The 18,226-nt window shown below is 35.5% G+C and overlaps 1 protein-coding gene across 3 annotated transcripts; it reads left to right on the top strand.

Annotated features, from left to right (window-relative positions):
* Positions 1-6,345: 6,345 nt before the first annotated feature.
* On the top strand, positions 6,346-17,760 carry LOC145585350 (AT-rich interactive domain-containing protein 5-like). 3 transcript variants are annotated; one of them, XM_081642057.1, is made up of 15 exons: positions 6,351-6,453; positions 6,572-6,665; positions 6,947-7,339; positions 7,478-7,614; positions 7,731-7,770; positions 8,854-8,906; positions 9,114-9,159; positions 9,692-9,781; positions 12,025-12,144; positions 13,493-13,544; positions 13,629-13,695; positions 14,054-14,120; positions 14,244-14,294; positions 15,423-15,515; positions 17,381-17,760. In XM_081642057.1, exons 3-15 carry the CDS (start codon positions 6,956-6,958, stop codon positions 17,483-17,485), a joined length of 1,305 nt encoding a protein of 434 aa, XP_081498183.1. In that variant the 5' UTR covers positions 6,351-6,453; positions 6,572-6,665; positions 6,947-6,955; the 3' UTR covers positions 17,486-17,760. The 3 variants fall into 3 exon arrangements, with proteins under 3 accessions (XP_081498182.1, XP_081498184.1, XP_081498183.1); XM_081642056.1 differs by having other exon boundaries at positions 6,346-6,665; XM_081642058.1 differs by lacking the exon at positions 12,025-12,144 and having other exon boundaries at positions 6,346-6,665.
* The last annotated feature ends 466 nt before the right edge of the window (positions 17,761-18,226 follow it).

Here is an 18,226-nt window from a genome sequence, read left to right as displayed (position 1 = left end):
TAATAATAATAAAGTGATTAATTTAATTTAATATCTTTTAAACATTATAGAAATTAAAAAAAAAAAATTAAATTGTCAAACCAATAAAACAATGACACGTGTCCTACATGACCTTTTAACCAAGTTGCCAACCGGTCATAACCTGTTTAAAGCGGATATCCCATAAAGTTTGTATTATTCAAAAATAATTAAAAAGTTGACTTGTTTTTGACGGACCGCTCAAAGTATGTATTATTTTTAATAACTTTTCCTTTTTATATTCTTCTAATGTGTATTTAATGAAATTAATGCAAATATTGGTCTTTTCACGTGATCACATTTCTTTCTTAAATTTTCATTATTCCCTCTATGTTACCCACACAACTAATGTAAAATTGATAAGATTGAAACTCAATCACTTGATTTTATTATTCCAAGACCTCAAATATTTATACAATTACTCTCCTTGAGCCACAAGTAAGAGATTTAGCAAATATAATCATACTAGGAAACTAATTATCCTTTCCTAAGATAAGCTAGAAAATATGCCTAACAAATATATCTTGCCTAACAATAAGATTTTGTAAAGATACTACTATATCTTTTCCTAATACCCCCCCTCAAGTTGGAGCACTTGAATCAAATATGCCCAACTTGCTAAGGAGATAATCAAATTGTTGTTTACCCAAGGCCTTGGTAAAAATTTCCGCAAGTTGCTCATTTGTACGAACATGAATTGGAGTAATTAAACCTTCTTGAATTGCATCTCGAACAAAATGACAATCAACTTCAATGTGTTTTGTTCGTTCATGAAACACCGGGTTTTGAGCTATATGAATTGCCGCTTGACTATCACAAAATATAAGAATAGCACGAGGATGTTGGACCCCTAGGCTCAATAGTAGGCCATTTAACCATTTCATTTCCATGGTAATAGCACACATGGATCGATATTCGGCTTCACCAGAAGAAGTAGCTACAGTGGGCTGCTTCTTGGACTTCCAAGCAATGGGAGAACGACCCAAAAAAACCAGCCAGCCTGATAAGGAGCGACGGGTGAGAGGGCATGCTGCCCAGTCCGAGTCGCACCACCCATTAAGGGTGAGATCGCTGTCCGTACGCAACAAGATGCCTTGACCCGGGGTGCTTTTCAAGTAACGCACCACTCGTATAGCAGCCTCCCAATGAGCTTGTTGTGGAGCCTTCATGAATTGGGAGAGCACATATACAGAGTATGTCAATCTGGTTGAGTAACGGCCAAGTAAACTAGGCGCCCAACTAGCCTTCTATACGGTTCTGGGTCATCAAGAAGGGGGCTATTATCACGACCCAAGTGATGATTTTGCTCCATGGGTATTAAAGCTGGTTTGGATCCTAGAAGCCCCGTCTCAGAAATATATCAAGTGCATATTTACGTTGACATAGGAACAAACCGGTACTACTCCTTGCTACCTCGATGCCAAGAAAGTACTTGAGAACACCCAAGTCCTTCATATGAAAACACGAACTCAAATAATTTTTGAACAATTTTAAAGCTGTAGAATTGTTCCCTGCAACAATTAGATCGTCCACATAAACAAGGACATTAAGTTGAATTGAGCCTTGTGTATAAGTAAATAGTGAGTAGTCCGAGTAAGATTGAACAAAACCATACTTCTTCAAAGCCGTAGTAAGCTTAGCAAACCAACATCGAGGAGCTTGTTTGAGACCATATAAAGACTTCCGAAGACTAAAGCAAGTCCTGCATGCCCACCAATCCACTACGCACTTTTCATGATAGGGTGCACTATCTAATGGTAAAAAGATAGTGCTTACTAACTTGTAATTACAATATATTACCGACAAAGAAGTCAATTACTCCCTCCATCCCCAAATGATAGTCCCTTATGGGCAAATTTTAGTCCCAAAATATTCACCCATTTGCCCTTTTCAACAACCATTAATATTAATTTTTTTACCAAAATTCCCTCTAATTTGCAACAGTATTTGTGCAAATTTAAATTTCCCACATAAATTTTGTTTTCCCATGTACTTTTATTACTTTCTCTCTCTACTTTTTTGCATACCCAATGTCAATTTACTTTTTCAATTTACTTTTACTATTCTTATTTGTGTTTATTAATTCCTGTGAAAAATGCCCATAAAAGACTATCAAAAGAGGATGGAGGGAGTAGTAAACTGTAAACAGCCAAATTAAATATAATGGATATAAAAAATTACTATAAAAAATTGAGAATCAAGTTAAAAATCCACCAATACACTATGGAGTAATAGTTAGATAGTAAATGGTGAAGATTACAAGCTTTTAACTTACCATTGAAAATATCCGCCTCAACATTCACTTCAAACATAAAACTTAATATAATCGAGTCTTTATTTTAATCTCATACACCCAACATTCCCTAATGCAAGGACTAAGTATGCATACGTATATTTAGTGTTAGATATAATTACAATGAACGGACAATAAGGTTTCACATCGTTTAAAAAAAGATGTAAAATGCTAAAAAAAAAAAGGCCAAGTTTAGGTGGTGATTGACCAAACTTCTAGGCAGAGGATTGAGTCCAATATTTGCTTTCGAGTTCGATTGAACCACCAATTAGGTTCGATAAACACTACTTTTCACAAAACCACAAGCAACACTATATAGCTCATGGCTCCACTTTGATTAAGCCTTGTAAGTTTTCCTGTACATTCTCGAAACTAACATCATCACTCAACAAACTTTCACTCATTTTCACCTACAATCACCCGCCAAACCTTAACTCATTTTCATCTAATTGAGAAGGATGCAAAGTAGACCTCTATTGGATCCTTGGCACCAACTAACATTCTCATAAAGTAAATATAACCTAATTTTGTAATTGTATAAGAAGTGACATATTTTTTAATAAGTACATGTTTCCCCTAATGCATGCAACATTAAAAACTAATAACAAAAAGGAAATTTTGTGAAGAACTACTCTAAAGATAGGATGTTATAATTTGTGAACAACTACTTATTTGTGAACAACTATCCATAAGATGATAGACGTTTGTCTAGCACTACCCATTAATGGATTTTGTCTAATTTGTGCCGTTTATGGGGCCCACTCTTACACGATTTCTCCCCCAATTAATTTCCTTCCCAAGAACCCTAAAGTCATCCAAAAATCCAGAAAAAAAAAAAATCAATTCAAGACAATTTCTCACTAAATTAGGTAATGTTTTAAGCCATTGGTCTCTATGATTGGTTTAGGGGTTTTAATTTACTTCAATTAACAAAATTAGATATTCAATTTAGGGTTTAGGGTTTCAATTCAGTTTGGGGATTTTAATTTCTAGGGCTTAGGTTTTGAATTGAATTATATATAAGTTTTGCTTATTTAGGGTTGGAGTTTGAATTGAATTAGGCAAGAAGATGAGTATAAATGAGAGAGATAGCTGTGAGAGGGAAAAAAAAGGGTTTTAAGCCTTGTCAATTTATTGAAAAGGGAATGAATTTGTAGCACAAATATTCATTTAGGTTAGATTAAGATGGTGAAAGGTGCAAGGTCTAAGAAGAGAAGTAAAAATGGTGAAAGGAGGAGAGAGGTACTTGGGGAAGGAATTAATTGGGGGAGAAATCGTAGGAGTGGGCCCCACAAACGGCACAATTGGACGAAATTCGTTAATGGGCAGTGTTAGACAAATGTTTGCCATTTTATGGGTAACTAGCCTTTTGGCCCGTTCGATGCACGGTTGTTACTTGGTTATTTCATATGTAGGTATGCTTTTCAATAGTTGAAATTTTTGATATGAAATACGAAGTAATTGTTTCATTGCTAAAACTTAAAAGAAAAAAAAAAGAGTGAGGGTAGAACTGTGGAAGAAGATGAAGGAATTTAGTTAGTTATATATACATAAAGATCGTGGGATATGAAATGACGTATTAGTTTAAGTTATATTTTAAGTCTAGGAGTTGAAAAGACATTTTTTTTTATTATTATTATAATTCATATGTTTACGTGATGTGTATTAATTGGATCAACTTAATTTTATTATGGCGGAAATAAAACACTTTATTTTCTTTATTGAATTTGCAAGTTATAGAATGCATAAAAGACTTAAACAAAAAGATGTAGAAAGGTGACACGTGTCATACAGGGGTAATGGGTGAGTAGTGACTTGTGATGACATGTGTCATATAAAAATTTGTGGTTTGTGCTTTTAAATACTAATAAAGTATAGAAGTATAGATTGTTCACAAATATAAATTAATAAAAAAAAAGTGTAGTTATTCACAAAATAGCCTATTTTTGGTAGTTCTTCACAAATTTTCCTAATTAATATTTATATTTTTTTTTTATGTATAACAACTAAGACCCTGTTTGGCAGAGCTAGCGGTAGCAGGTAGCTTTTAGTGGTCAGGAAGCGGGTAGCTATTAAGGTAATGACTAGCTGTCAAAGTAATGGTTAATAGTATGTGTGGTTGGCAAAAGCAGGGGTTGCAATACTAAAATATATTAATAATAATAATATAAATTGTTAAATATAAAGTAACTAAAAATTAACAAACACTACCCGCTACTCTTAAACGCTACTATTTTTAACGTTTGAGAAAAGCTACCTAAACACTACCTCTACCGCTAATCGCTGCTCACACCGCTACCTTGCCAAAAACACTCTTATTTTTTTCATACTAGTGTTTTGACTAGTCAAAACACTAACCGTTACCTCAAACGCTACCACCAAATAGGGTCTAAAATTATCTTCTCTAAGTTGATATTCCTTCCGTTTTTAAATACTTGCCCCACTTTTCAAATTTGGCCGTTTTGGATACTTGCTCCATTTTTTTTTTTGGAAATCTTTTTATAATATTTAATTCATTAATCTCAACAGTGGACCAAACATAAATCATATTATTAATTTCATGGGCACATTTTTCAAAAAAAAAAACCTTTTAAAAGCACTATTTTGCGAAAAAAAACCTTTTAAAAGTTTTCTGGTTAAAAAAAACGCTACATTCATTTTTTTTGCGAGAGGAAACCTATTCCCCTAATTACCCTCTAATTAACTTAATTAAACTCTAAATTATTCTAATTAACCTCTAACCCACCAAATTACTAAATAATTAGATTTAATTAATATATATAAAAAAATCCACCACCCCCTATTTCCTTCTCCCTTCCTCCCTCCCCTTACTCCTCATTCCTCCTCCCATGGAATCAACCCCTCCCCCACCAGACCCGCTGTCCGGATCCCCCCACCTCCGACGACCTCCTCCACCGCCACACGACCCTCCCTTTTCCCCTAATCACATCCCAACAACCATCTCCTTGATTTTGAAAAACCCTAGAAAATTGATTTGGGGTTTTTAATTTTGTGCATCTTTCTTGCAATTGATGCTTGTTTTGGCTTTGATTATGTATGTATGTGATGCTAGGGTGATTTAGAAACAAATTGGAATTGATTTGGACTTGATTTGAGCATGTTTGAGTATATAAGATCCAAAAATTCAAAGGGAGGTGGTGGTCACCAACGGGGATAAGAGGGAAAGGGATGGTCCACCAGCGGTGGAGGTAGGTCGCCGGAGGTGGGGGGATCTGGGCGGCGGGTCTGATGGGTGAGGGGGTTGTTCAAAGGGAGGGGGAAGGGGAAGGGTGGTTGGTTGGTGGTTGGGGTGCTGGTTTTTTTTTTAATTTTTTTTATGTATAAATTAAATATAATTATTAAGTAATTGGGTGGGTTAGTAGTTAATTAGAAGAAATGGGAAGAAATTAGAGTCTAATTAAGGAAATAAATTTCCTCTCGCAAAAAAAATGAATGTGGTGGTTTTTTTTTTAACTAAAAAGCTTTTATAAGGTTTTTTTTTTTTCGCAAAATAGTGCTTTTAAAAGATTTTTTTTTGACAAATTTGCTAATTTCATTTTCCCTCTTCTCTAAGTCTCTCAACTACTTTTGGTTTTAGTTTTTTTTTACAATTTTTTATTCTTCCACAGTTCCACCTACCCCACTACTTCTATATTTTATTATTTTCTCCAAATTCTCCTAAAACTCCGTGCATGAAAAAAATAAAACAATATTTTAAAAACAAAGTGATTATAGGGCCTGTTCTCTTCAGCTTAATTTCAGTTAAGCTCCAATCAGTTCAGTTCAGTTCAGTTCAACTCCAATCAGTTCAGCTCCAATCAGTTCACTTCAGTTCCTACTTTCATTCTCTCAAAAACAGTTCAATTTAGCTCTATTCAGTTTAGTTCAGTTCAATTCAGCTCTAATCAGTTCAGTTTAACTCAAATCAGAATAGGCCCTATATCATGAGAAATTTATGACCAAATCATGGATTGAATGTATTATTAATAATTGTTAATAAATTGATATTATTCTATGTTTAGGTAAAGATTTTTCCAATTTTGAAAAAAATTTGTTCCAAAGCAATATTCGACCTTGCCGAATGCCCCAGACCTCATAGTTGGAACTTGGAAGCATTACACATTTACACTACTCCGATTTTCGTACGTATTTCTCAACAATTCTTCATCCATTTCAATTTTCCAGCCTTTTCAACTAAATTTTCACACTCAATTTCCCTCATTAACTTCTCTTTTAATTCCCCCTATTTGATGAACAAAGAGGATTGAGAGCAAAACAATTCTGGGCAAATCAAACTTTTTCCAGAAATCGAATTCAGAATCGCAAAAACCCTGAAATTGTCACTCGCTTTTAGGTAAATTGTTGTCTAAATTCTTATTTTTGTTGCCCCTTAAAAGGGTTTTCCTTTTTTGGTTCTTCATTTTTTTTTAGACTGAAAAACTCAGAAAATTCTCAGATTTGGGGGTTTTGTTGAACCCACTAAACCCCTATTTGGAAAAACTTTTTTTTGGGGTTCAATTGTTCATGATATTAGTGCATAACAATTAAATTAAAAAATTTGGGTTGAATTGTTGTTCATAGTAGTGGGTGATTAACATTTTTTTTTTAAATTTAATTTATTAATTTTATTGTTAGGAGTAAGAAATGGGTAGGAGTCAGTGTGAGATGGATGTAGATGATGGTCCTGAGGAAGAACCTGAACTTGAAGAGAGTGATTCACCTGACCAAAACCAAACCAGCCCTCCTGCAAATGGGAATGGAAATATGAATGGAAATGGAAATGGAAATGGAAATGAAAATGGGAATGGGAATGGGAGTGTCAATGGGACTGAAAACTCTTCGAAGAGGGCGCGTGGTGGCGGTGGCGGTGGGGAAGAACATGAAGCAGGTGGAGCATCTGATAACAAGACCCAAAATGGTGTTGGTGGGGACCCTACTACGCCTCGATCCTCCTCAGGGAGACCGTGGATAAGAACGTTTCATGATGCCAGTGGCGGGCGCTCTAGTAATGGTGCCAAGAGGCTTAAGGTAACAAAATCCTTGAAATTGAATTGAATAATTAATTATTAGTACTTAGAAATTGGAAAGGTATATGGCATTATTGTTTTTGTTTTGTTATTATCGAATGTGGTTTAGGAAATAATCCCTTGTTTGAATTACTTGTAGATGATTGAAGAGGATGAGGAGGCCGGGACTAAGGAAGAACAAGCTGAGTTCATCAAAGAGCTTGAAGCCTTCTATAAAGAAAGATACATGGAATTTAAGCCCCACAAGTTTTATGGAGAGCCTCTAAATTGCCTTAAGTATGCTCCTTTACTTGTTTGCCTCTCACTCCAATTGCTTAATTACTACTTGTTAAATATGAAGTATGTGAAACATGTCAGCTGACAAAGAAATTTCTTATTTCTGTGCTGCTTAGGTTGTGGAGAGCTGTGATTCAATTGGGTGGATATGACAGGGTATGATTCCTTTTGCAGATTCTTTGTTTCAAGTCTTATATATTCTCATTCTTAGTATACTGTGCTTTCATGTATGTTTTAGCTCTTCAAGGGTTTGGCACTAACTTTCCGCTCTAGAGACTATAAAGTTTCTTAGTTGTTATCCCCTTGTACTTCTACTTGTGCTGTGTTGCATGATCTGGATGTTTTCTTGTTTTTTTACCCCATATTATACATGAATTTTACATCATATTATTGATGTGCAAGAATGATATGCTGGACCTTGTATTGCATTTGTGGTTTAAGTTTTTTTCCATTGCATGACGAAACAAACATTGCATATCATAACTTACAGAACTGATGTTAACTGTGCAACCAATTTAGAGTTGTATAGGTTGGTACAGGCCTATTATAGGCTAAAACAGCCTGAAAAAAAAACGAAAATCATGCAGCATCTATGTCAACTCTTTGCTTGACACTACTATAAAGTATGAATCTATGTTGCACAACTGTGACCATGATTGTAACCTTTACCAAAATGGGAAACCCTACGTCAAGTTAGTTTAACATTGTCATTTTTCTCAGCTTCCGCTTTGTTATGAACTGATTTTTTGGGTTTATATTTCTGATTTAATAATGCAACAATAAAAGATTAAAGCTTGGATATTGATTGAAAATGGCAAGGATTACAAAAGATAGGTTTAACCGTTTAAATGTTTAATAGCTTAAGGCTATTAATCTCCAATAGTTAGTTTAGCTCACAACTCTCTAATAATGGCTTTAGGCCATAACTCTCTCAAGGGATCTCACCAAATTTCTGCCTACCATTTTCTTTCCCCTCCCTCTCTATTTATACCAAGGACTATTAACCTGGTAAACTAATATTATTAGAATACCCAAACTACCCCTCTGTAGGTTAGTCTATTACACGCTTTTAATGTAAGTGCAAGGGTTTGTAAGCACTTGTTTGTTTGTAATGGTATAAGGCGAATGTAGATCTATTGATTGATTTCACATTCCTAGTTAACTTAAATTGGATATCCTCTTTCATGAACAAAGGATTCATATAGAAAGTTTTTAAAGTCATTGCCATTTCTTTCACAGGTTACCACATACAAGCTGTGGCGGCAAGTTGGAGAATCTTTCCATCCGCCCAAGTAAGAAATGCCTTGTTTATCAATTTTTTGCTTGTATGTGCTGGAAAAGTCAGAAGTTAACTGTTTTTGAAGTGAATAAACTGCATTTTATTTTGGACTTTCAGTTTATTCATAATTCAGGGAGACTTGAATTTGTACAACGTCAGGCATATTATTCTTCTGTTTTTCTCTACATATAATGTATATAAATTATTTTCTTTGTTTCAGGACCTGCACTACAGTTTCTTGGACATTTCGAATTTTCTATGAGAAGGTAATGCCTTTGTAAAAAGATATGGCTATGGTTCTCCTTTTTATCATTTCTTCTTGTGTGCTATACTTCTGTGATTTACTGTATTGTGCGAAGTGCGATCTCGGTTGTATATTACTATCTTCGCTTCTTATTATTTGCAACAAAGAGGTATCATTTGTGAGACAAAAAAAATTCCTTTGTTGCAAATAATAAGAAACGGAGTTAGTATAAAATTAATTGTGGATATGTTCTCAAGGATGAACTTATACATGGTTAGCATTCTGAAATTGAGTGTGTAATTGGGTACCCTCTTGTTGAACCAATTAAGTCTCAAAGCTAGAGGTAGAAAACTTTTCCTGAGGCAGCTAAGAAGGATTTAATCAACTCTTATACTTCAACTGAAATTCTTTTGGTGCACACCTATAGTATAACTAGATTTTATACTTAAATTACAATTTACAAATTGGTTTACTGACTCCATGTTGCTGTTTTAGCTGCTGTACAATTTACCAGAGGTTTAATGGATTTATCGTTGCGTTTGCTTTCTGTACAGGCACTTCTGGAATATGAAAAACACAAAAGAGAAATTGGTGAGCTTGAATTTCCTGATGCAACAATGCCTGAGCCATATGCTGAAAATGAGGTAGACTTCAAGATTATAAATTTCTTATAAAGAGTGGTTGTGTAGTTGTGTACTTGTGTGTGTGTGTGTGTGTGTGTGTGTGTGTGTTTTTTTTTTTTTTTTTTTCTTTTTCCTTTTCTTCTCATCTTACAAATTTCGCATTTGATCAAGTGGTCATGAGTTCAGTCTATATATTGCTAAGTCTTTTTACTTGAATCTTATGATCCTGGACTCTGTGCTAATCATTCTGACAATATTTGTAAAGCCTCTTATTGGGCTTTATATGTTTCTTTTCTTTTCTTCTCTTATTTATTTATTAATTTTTTTTTAACTTTTTGGTAGCATAGGTGCCTTAGCTTTCTTTTTCATCCCAACTATCCTTAACTCCTTAAGTCAGAGGAGCAATCTCTAAGACAAAACTTACTTGGAAGGGAAACCGTAGAAGATCTAAATGTGTATCTCCGGGTAGTCTTAGATGGAAAGATGACACGTGAAAATAAAAAGAAAAAATTTGTATTTAGCTCTCATTTTCATGCCATTCCTTGGTCGTATTATAGGCTATTTATCTCTACAAACCTTAAACAGGGTAGTTGCAAAAAAAAGTTATAGTTCTTTATGTCCTAATGTGATACATAAATATTGATTTACCCTTTTCTGAAAGCTCTATGATGCTTTCTTATTAAAAATTAGCACATTCCATCATCGGATTGGGAAATTAGGTGATCTCCTGTTGGCTTTTGTTTCAAATAAGCCCATGTACAACCAGAGTGGCTTTTCCTTGAGTAGGAATCTCTGCAATCTTTTGCATGTTGTAGTTTCCTGGGGTTAGCTCCTGGCCTTTAGAGCTAGAGTGACCTCTACACAAAGCTCTCATTTAAATTGCATTAGTTTTTTTTTTTTTTTTTTTCCTTTCCCCCTTTATTGCATTTCTGAAGCAATATAAGCATGATAAGTAGATGCTATTATATTCTTTGTTCGGTATCTGGTAGAAGGTGGTCTAGGAATTTTCTATTGTGCAGCAAGCAAGACGAGATGAGAAAACAGAAAAAATGTCAAGCTTTTGGCATTATATTTTTTTTAGAAAAAACTATTGTAGTCTTGTGCCTTTATATTTGTAAGGTAAGGTTAGTGGTTGAAATTTGGAAAATCATTCTGGACCCTTCCACACTTTAAAGAACATGGATTGAAGATAAGGAAGGGGAATACTTCATCAGATTCCGGGATTTGTTTGGTCTCAAATCTCACGTTAAAGACAGCCGGCAAACCATGTTAAGGACAAGTCATATGGTCTTTGTTACTGTTGTGGGAATTGCTGCAACTTTATTGCTTACCATTTTATTGAATTTGGTGTAACAATTTTTTGTGATTTATATTTATTGAGAACAAGACGAGGGAGTGTCGCCTTGGATGGTTTGGCCATGTATGACGGAGATCAAGTGAGGCTTAGGTAAGGAAACTTGAAGAATGACAAAGTGATGGAATCGTGAGGGGTAGAGAAAGACCTAAGAAAACTTGGAGGAGGGTGATTGAGAATGATATGAGCCTTTTGGAGATTAAGGAAAATATTGTGTTGGATTGGACGGATTAGAGGGAAAAGTTCTATAATTTAAATGTATTACCTCCGTTTCTTTTACCTAAATCTATCATGTTTTGTAAACTCTGTTTATTTTTCTTTGTTAAGTTTATTCAAACTTTTTATGTGTATTTACTCTTGTTTAACTTTTTATATTTTAATTTTAATCACCCCTTAGTCCTCCTTTATAAAACTGTTTCAAAATTTTATTTTAATATCCTCGTTTTGGGTTTTCACCTTATGCTATCCTCATTTTTTTGCTCACTATATATTTTTTCATTTTTCGTCCACTTTCATTTTCATCCAATTTCATTTTGCTCCATCTGTCGTCCCTATTTGATTGTTGCATAGAGCAAAGTTCATTCTTTTGAGAAGCAAGGTAATATTGTGCACATGGGGTTGCAAGTGGGGTTGATGAAGATGTAGAGGGAGAGAGTAAGAGGGGTTGCAAGTGGGAAAAATTATGAAATAAGGTAATGGAGCAATCTCAAAGGGACATCCCAAAAAGGATTACGGGACAAACAAAAAGGAATGGAGTATCTCTTTTGCATCTTTGTTCCATTTTTTGGTGGACAATTCCTTATGACGATTCATGTTAGCCGAATCCAAATCATCTTGGGACTAAGACTGCTGTTGTTAGCTTTACTAATGATATGGTGCAAAATTCTGATGTGTTGAATCTCCGTTTTAGGGAAATGCATACCAAGCCAGTTCAGGAAGGGTGAGGAGAGATGCTGCTGCTCGTGCAATGCAGGGTTGGCATGCTCAGCGGGAAATTGGATTGGGAGAAGTGGGGGAGCCCATTATTAAGGTATACAATGGTGGAGAATTGGCTTTATATACTTGCATCGTTTGGTGTATATGCATAAGAATTGTAATATGGTACAGACGATGGCACATTTTAGGATTTAGTAGGCAATAGAATAGAACTACTGTATAAAAGAAGTATTTTGAGAATCTTCCATCAAATGGTTTAAATATATTATAGCTGACCAATGTGATATTTTGGACAAGAAGGGAAAAGGGGAAAAAGAATATTTAAAAAACTGTCCTTTCCCTTTACCTTCTCTCAATGACATGTTGTATTCTCCTCCCTCCTTTGTCACAGTTCCTCTTCTTAGTTCTTGCCTATGTGTCCATGGAACAAAGCCAATGCCCATCCCATTGCCTAGATTTAACCCATAGAAAATTAAGATTCTTTCCCTTTTGTGCTTTCTTTCTCAGCCCCATCTCTTATACTTGTTGATTTCAGAGTTTCTTGTTCAAAGATGCCCAAGGGCCCTTTTCCTTACAATGTTAACTCCCCTTCTCTTTTTCCTTTGTTTCCTCCTATTAATCTTGTTTAGAGGTGTAAAAATGCTAAGTGGGGATGTAATGCTCGCCAAGCTTTTGAACTTGAGGTTCGGCTCTTGATTTTGATTTTTTTATTAGAAAATTTAATGACGTGATAGATGTCAAAGAAAGAAATCACAATTTTACAGTATAAAAATATATTGCAAATATTTACTTAATTATTACTTGCCAGCTGACCTGAACCTGACTGAGCTTAGCCTCATCCATTTTAGAGATTTGTTTGGCTTTGCTGGACTAGCCAAGCAGAGTTGAAGAGTCCTCTGAGCTGGGCTCAGCTCTGCTACATTCCTAAACTTGTCGAATGCACTGGCGATGGCTCACCTGTTGCTGTCAGAATGCGGTAATTGGTAAAGGGCTTTTGCGGTTTCTTTATGGGGCCAACAAGGGTAGGGTATTTTGGCAAGGGTAATGGGTGATGACAGGAAGTGTAGCACTGGTGGTAGTAGATGGCATCCTGGGTTGGTGGAGGAGGCTCGAAGCACATGGGATCATGGGGATGGTGAAGAATTTTGTGTTTTGTAGGGGATTTTATCTTAATCAATCTCAAGTAGTATACTCTCGGAATATCTTAATTCCCTTTAGCCTCTAATTCTGACCAGCAAATAAGTCTGTAGTACATATCACTTTGTAACTAAGTTTACTTTATTTGGAGTTTTATTTGCATATCACTTATGTTAAGGTAATTCTAAGTCAATATTTGTGAAAAGATTCTGTGATGCTTTGACTTTCTGGTTTGGAGATTCATAATTTGATATTCTGTTCATCTTCATTTTCCTGAGATATCATTAAATGCTTTCTGCTTGCAGGATAAGAGCATCAATTCTTCACAAAAACGTGAAAAGCATCTGAAAAATATTGGTATATTGCTGATCTTATCATGCTTTTTATATATGCGTTTAACTGAAATCGTTGCTGATATGTTTGCATGATTATGTGATGCAGGTGTAAAGCAGAAGAAACCAAGTAATCTGGAGCTTGCAGAAAATGAGATGCCTGAAGCAAACAAACAGTTGAGATTCCCAGATTCCCCTCTCCTCTTAGACCCCTTTTGGTCCCCCTCCTCAACACATACAAATACAGAAGACCCTATAAAATAAAAAGACATGATTGAGCATAGCATTTGTATATCCTTTCTGGCTAAACCAAACAAAATATGAAAAGATCTGCCTCTGTTTAGTCTCTCAGTCACTTGTAACAACTTTAATTGCTACATGTTAATGACTATTAATGGAATAAAAATATCAAAGAAACCAGCTGCAAAAACTTAGGGGAGAAAGCTGATGGATAGAATTTATGTATTAAGTTTGATTTTGCCAAACTTACCCGACTTATGTATCTAATGAACCGCATTTCCCTCTTAATTTCAGGACGGTTCCAACAGTTCTGGATGCCGGCCCCCCAGCTGATTGGGTGAAAATTAATGTCAAAGAAAGTGTGAGTTTTCTAAGACTGGTTCCTAGTTCCTACATAACTCAGTTGTAACTCTCTCTCCCTTCAAGCAAGTGTGTCTTGTTGCTGATGATGGTTTGGTTTGTATTTCTTCCTCTTCTCTTGCAGAAAGATTGTTATGAGGTTTATGCCTTAGTTCCCGGGCTTCTTCGAGAGGAGGTACTGTATTTTGTCCTTGTAGAATGAGATTGTGTTCCTTTTAATTCTCTGGCTTGATGTTCTCTTTCTCTTGCATCCCTGTTCTCCATAAAAATATTCACCTATATTTGCAGATAGGTTTTCACTTTCTGATTGAAAATGTCTGTTTTTACTAATTAAAATACTTGCTAAATATGAAACTATCTTTTTTGAACCTTCAGAATTCATATGGTTTGGTCGCTTGGGTAATGCTATTTTGTCATCACAAAAATATTTATTATATATGCATGAAAGGTTTAAGTTGCTAGGTATATGGGCATCATAGGTTGTGCTTTACAATGGTCAATAGGCATATTAATGTAGGGAGAAGAATGGGGAGACTGCTCAGTTTTGAAATGCAGTTATGAAGTTTTATGTGGTACTGAGTATGTAGTATACTCCCTCCATTTTAAAATACTTGCTCCATTTCTTTATGCGCGGAGTTTTAGGAGAAATTGGATAAAGTAATAAAATATGGAGGTAGTGGGGTAGGTGGAAGAATAAAAAATTGTAAAAAGCAAAAGTAGTAGAAAGAATTGGAGGAGAGAGAATATGAAATTAATAAAATATGAATTATGTTGGGTCCATTAGGTGATAGAAATGAATTAAATATTGTAATAGCTTTCCAAATAAGGAAATGGAGCAAGTATTTAAAAACGGCCGGAAATGGAAAATGGAGCAAGTATTTAAAAACGGAGGGAGTATAAGATATCTACGTTAGAGTGAGCTATTATGAAATAAAGTTCAAATCTAACACATAGGCATACAAGTTGCATCTGTACATTTGGTGAAAAGATTGGGGCTTCTTGGGCTGCTATGGCCTTGCAATGTTATCTGCAATCTCCATGTTTGTATGGTATCTAAATTTTGTTCATCATTCATACATCAATAAATGCTCATTGGCATTCCTTAATATTGTGGTTTCATTAAAGGGCCTCCTTTATCTGATGTCTTTTGTCTAAAAGGACTCTCATGTTGCTTGGTTCATGAGGTGCAATGTCAGGATAACCCTGATCAGTGCACTTTTCTTGCATATTATTCAAAAGGTGTGCCTCTTGATTTAAATTGATGAAATGCACTTCACCTTCTTTCTGTCTTTTAATGCTTCAGGTCCGCGTTCAGTCTGATCCTGCTGGTCGTCTGGTCATCACTGGTCAGCCAGAGCAGCTTGACAATCCCTGGGGCATCACTCCGTTTAGGAAGGTAAATTGCAACAACCCTTGAGTTTGATTTTAGTGGTTCTGTGCTTTGTATTACAAGTCCATTAGATCATCCTCAAAGCAAGCTTTTCCAGAACCTGCATATTTTTAGACCTTGGAAAATTTGCCATGAATAACACCACCTTTTACCGGTCTTCCGTAAATGGAACAACCTTTTGATTATTTCAAAATAGAACCACTTTTGATACATATATGCTATAAATGGAACGTGACCTGTTGGTAACCTGGTTAACATGCTACCAGTGACACGTGTCACAATATTAGTGGCCAACCTTTTTTTTTTTTACAATTTTGTTTTTTTAAAAAAAAAATTCCTTTTTTTTTAAAAAAAACCCTTCCCCACCCAGCCCCCTGCCGGCGGCCACCCCAACCACCACCTCCTCCTTCCTCACTAATCAGGGCTACTCTACCCGAAGGATCCTTTGAAAAAGATACCTACTTCCTTGCCTTGGACATATGAACATTGCCCATATTGAACAAGGCCGAGCTGCCATTTCTTGAAATTTATCAGAAGCGATGTCAAAAAGTGCTTGTGCGTCTTCACTTGAAATAGTGTCTTCCATTGCCTCTAATATATCTTCATTCCAATCTCATGCTGGTCCAAGTATGGATCCTAATCGAACCCAACATGGTTTTTGAAGAGCTGAGCAAATTGGATAAAACACAAGGGGAGGAAATTCTCGACATCTTCTATGGGCGACGAAAATGGCGAATATCATTATTAGAAGAAACCCTAATTGAGCCATTAATGGCGTAATTTGGGGGAGATTTGGGGATATATAGAGGAGAATTAGGGTTGATGAATCGAGGTTTGGGTGGAGATTTGAAATAGGGAGTGTGATTTAGGGTTGATCATGGTTTATGGAAAATGGTGGTGGTGGTGGTGGGAGAGGAGGAAGAGTAAGAAGCCGCAGCAGCAGAGTCGATGACTGCCCACAATGCGTCGTCGTCGACTGGAAGTGAGGCTGTCAAACTCAATGTTTCAAAGGTGTGTCTCAGTTTTTTAGGAGTGAAATGGTTTCAAATCTAAAAATGGTGAGGTAATTGGCAGTACTGTTGGGGAGGAGGGCCGTTTCCGGCAGGGGGAAGGGGAGGGGGGTCTGTAGCACCAGACAGCGGTGGGGAAGGGAGAAAGGGTGGTGGCTGGGGTGGGGAAGGAAGAAGAGGTGGTGGTTGGGGTGGCTGTTAGGAGGCGGTTGGGTAGGATGGGGTTTCTTTTTTTTTTTAATTTTAATTTTATTTTTTTTATTTTTAATTTCAGTTTTGATTTTTTAATTTTAAGTTTATTTTTTTTAAAAAAATTTAAAATCAGAAAAATGTTTTGAAAAATCCTGACCAATCAAAATATGACACGTGTCCATTATAACTTGCACAACAGGTCACTGGTTTTTTTTGTTCCATTTATAGCGGATATGTGTCAAAAGGTTGTTCTATTTTGGGAAGACCTTGCAAAGGTGGTGTTATTCTTGGCAAATTTTCCTTAGATCTTTCCGCTCATGACATGCTTGTAAAATCATCATTTAGTGATGTCATTGGAAAATTTAATCTTATGGTTTTATCAATTAGCCTCATCGCAGCTTCACTATGTGTTGGCTTAAGTGGTGGGTTTATATTATCAGGTCTTTAGATGTATTAGTATCTCTTATTATGTCAAAGAATTCATGAAATGATATTCAGGAACGGCCACTCTTGTCTAGACAGATGAAAAGAGATTAGTGGTCTAATGAACTTGCTTGCATTTCCTACACCTAAGCCCTCAGTCTTTTGCCTGATTGCAAGAGAGTGGGATAGGAGGAAGAAGAATAAGTGTTATAATCTGACTAATTCTGTGTGGTTGATGGCTTTCAGATTGTTATCTTTCCGGTGAGAATAGATCCACTACATACTTCTGCTGTTGTTAGCTTGCATGGAAGGCTCTTTGTCCGTGTTCCTTTTGACCGGTCAAATACCTGAACATTCTTCGTGCAGATTCTAGTGATTCTCATTAGTCTACCAGGAAAGTATAAAGGAGCAGAAGTTGCTACTTTGGGGGGAAGAATGTTGGAATTAGAGAAGCTGACTAATTGTTGTTCTTAGGTTAGGAGAATTAAGGGACATCTGATTTCTTGCCTGCAACTTTGTGGCTCTAGTGACATTTGTAGTGGTACAGCTTCCAATTTTGTAAATTTAAGTAGATGGAAATCAATTCTGTTCATTGTGGAATGAATGTATAATGCTGTTTATCTGAATCTTCTTTCTTCTATTAAGTATAATTAGAAAAACCAACTCTTACACAAATATCTACACCAAACAATGATCGAAACTAGATAATTCGATGTTGAGAGAACCAAAGTTGACCTGATTTACTTCTGGAAATTTAAGGCCTCTAAATTTATTTGATAGTGGTTCTCTTTTTTCTTTTCTGCTTCTTGAAAACCTAGATCTAGGCTCATAAATATGAATGAATATACTCAAATATAATTAAACCAATGTTTTAATCAATGAGCAAAACAGTGGTAATGAAATTGGTTAACTTAATATTCTCTTCATATGACAAAATGAAGGTCAATTAACTTAGGCTCAGTTGAGTTTTATCACCTCAACTTGAGTAAATAAATGCTTTAGCAAAATTACATTTTAAAATTTGGATAATGCTATATATATGTAGCCCTATGGCTACAAAATAAGGATTTAATTTTTTTTTTTATTACTTTT

The sequence above is a fragment of the Chenopodium album genome, chromosome 16 (genome assembly GCF_948465745.1).
Source record: "Chenopodium album chromosome 16, dcCheAlbu1.1, whole genome shotgun sequence".
NCBI classification, from domain to species: Eukaryota; Viridiplantae; Streptophyta; class Magnoliopsida; order Caryophyllales; family Amaranthaceae; genus Chenopodium; species Chenopodium album.
The sequence above is the reverse complement of the archived record's forward strand: the minus strand, read 5'-3'. Positions and strand labels throughout refer to the sequence as shown.

What these genes read in the sequence shown, in the direction of transcription:
- LOC145585350 (XM_081642056.1), top strand. Translation starts at nt 6,956, where the DNA reads ATGGGTAGGAGTCAGTGTGAGATGGATGTAGATGATGGTCCTGAGGAA. An exon ending in GAATCTTTCCATCCGCCCAA is followed by an intron (nt 8,907 to 9,113) that starts GTAAGAAATGCC and finishes TCTTTGTTTCAG; the next exon opens with GACCTGCACTACAGTTTCTT. An exon ending in TGGGGGAGCCCATTATTAAG is followed by an intron (nt 12,145 to 13,492) that starts GTATACAATGGT and finishes TTCTGCTTGCAG; the next exon opens with GATAAGAGCATCAATTCTTC.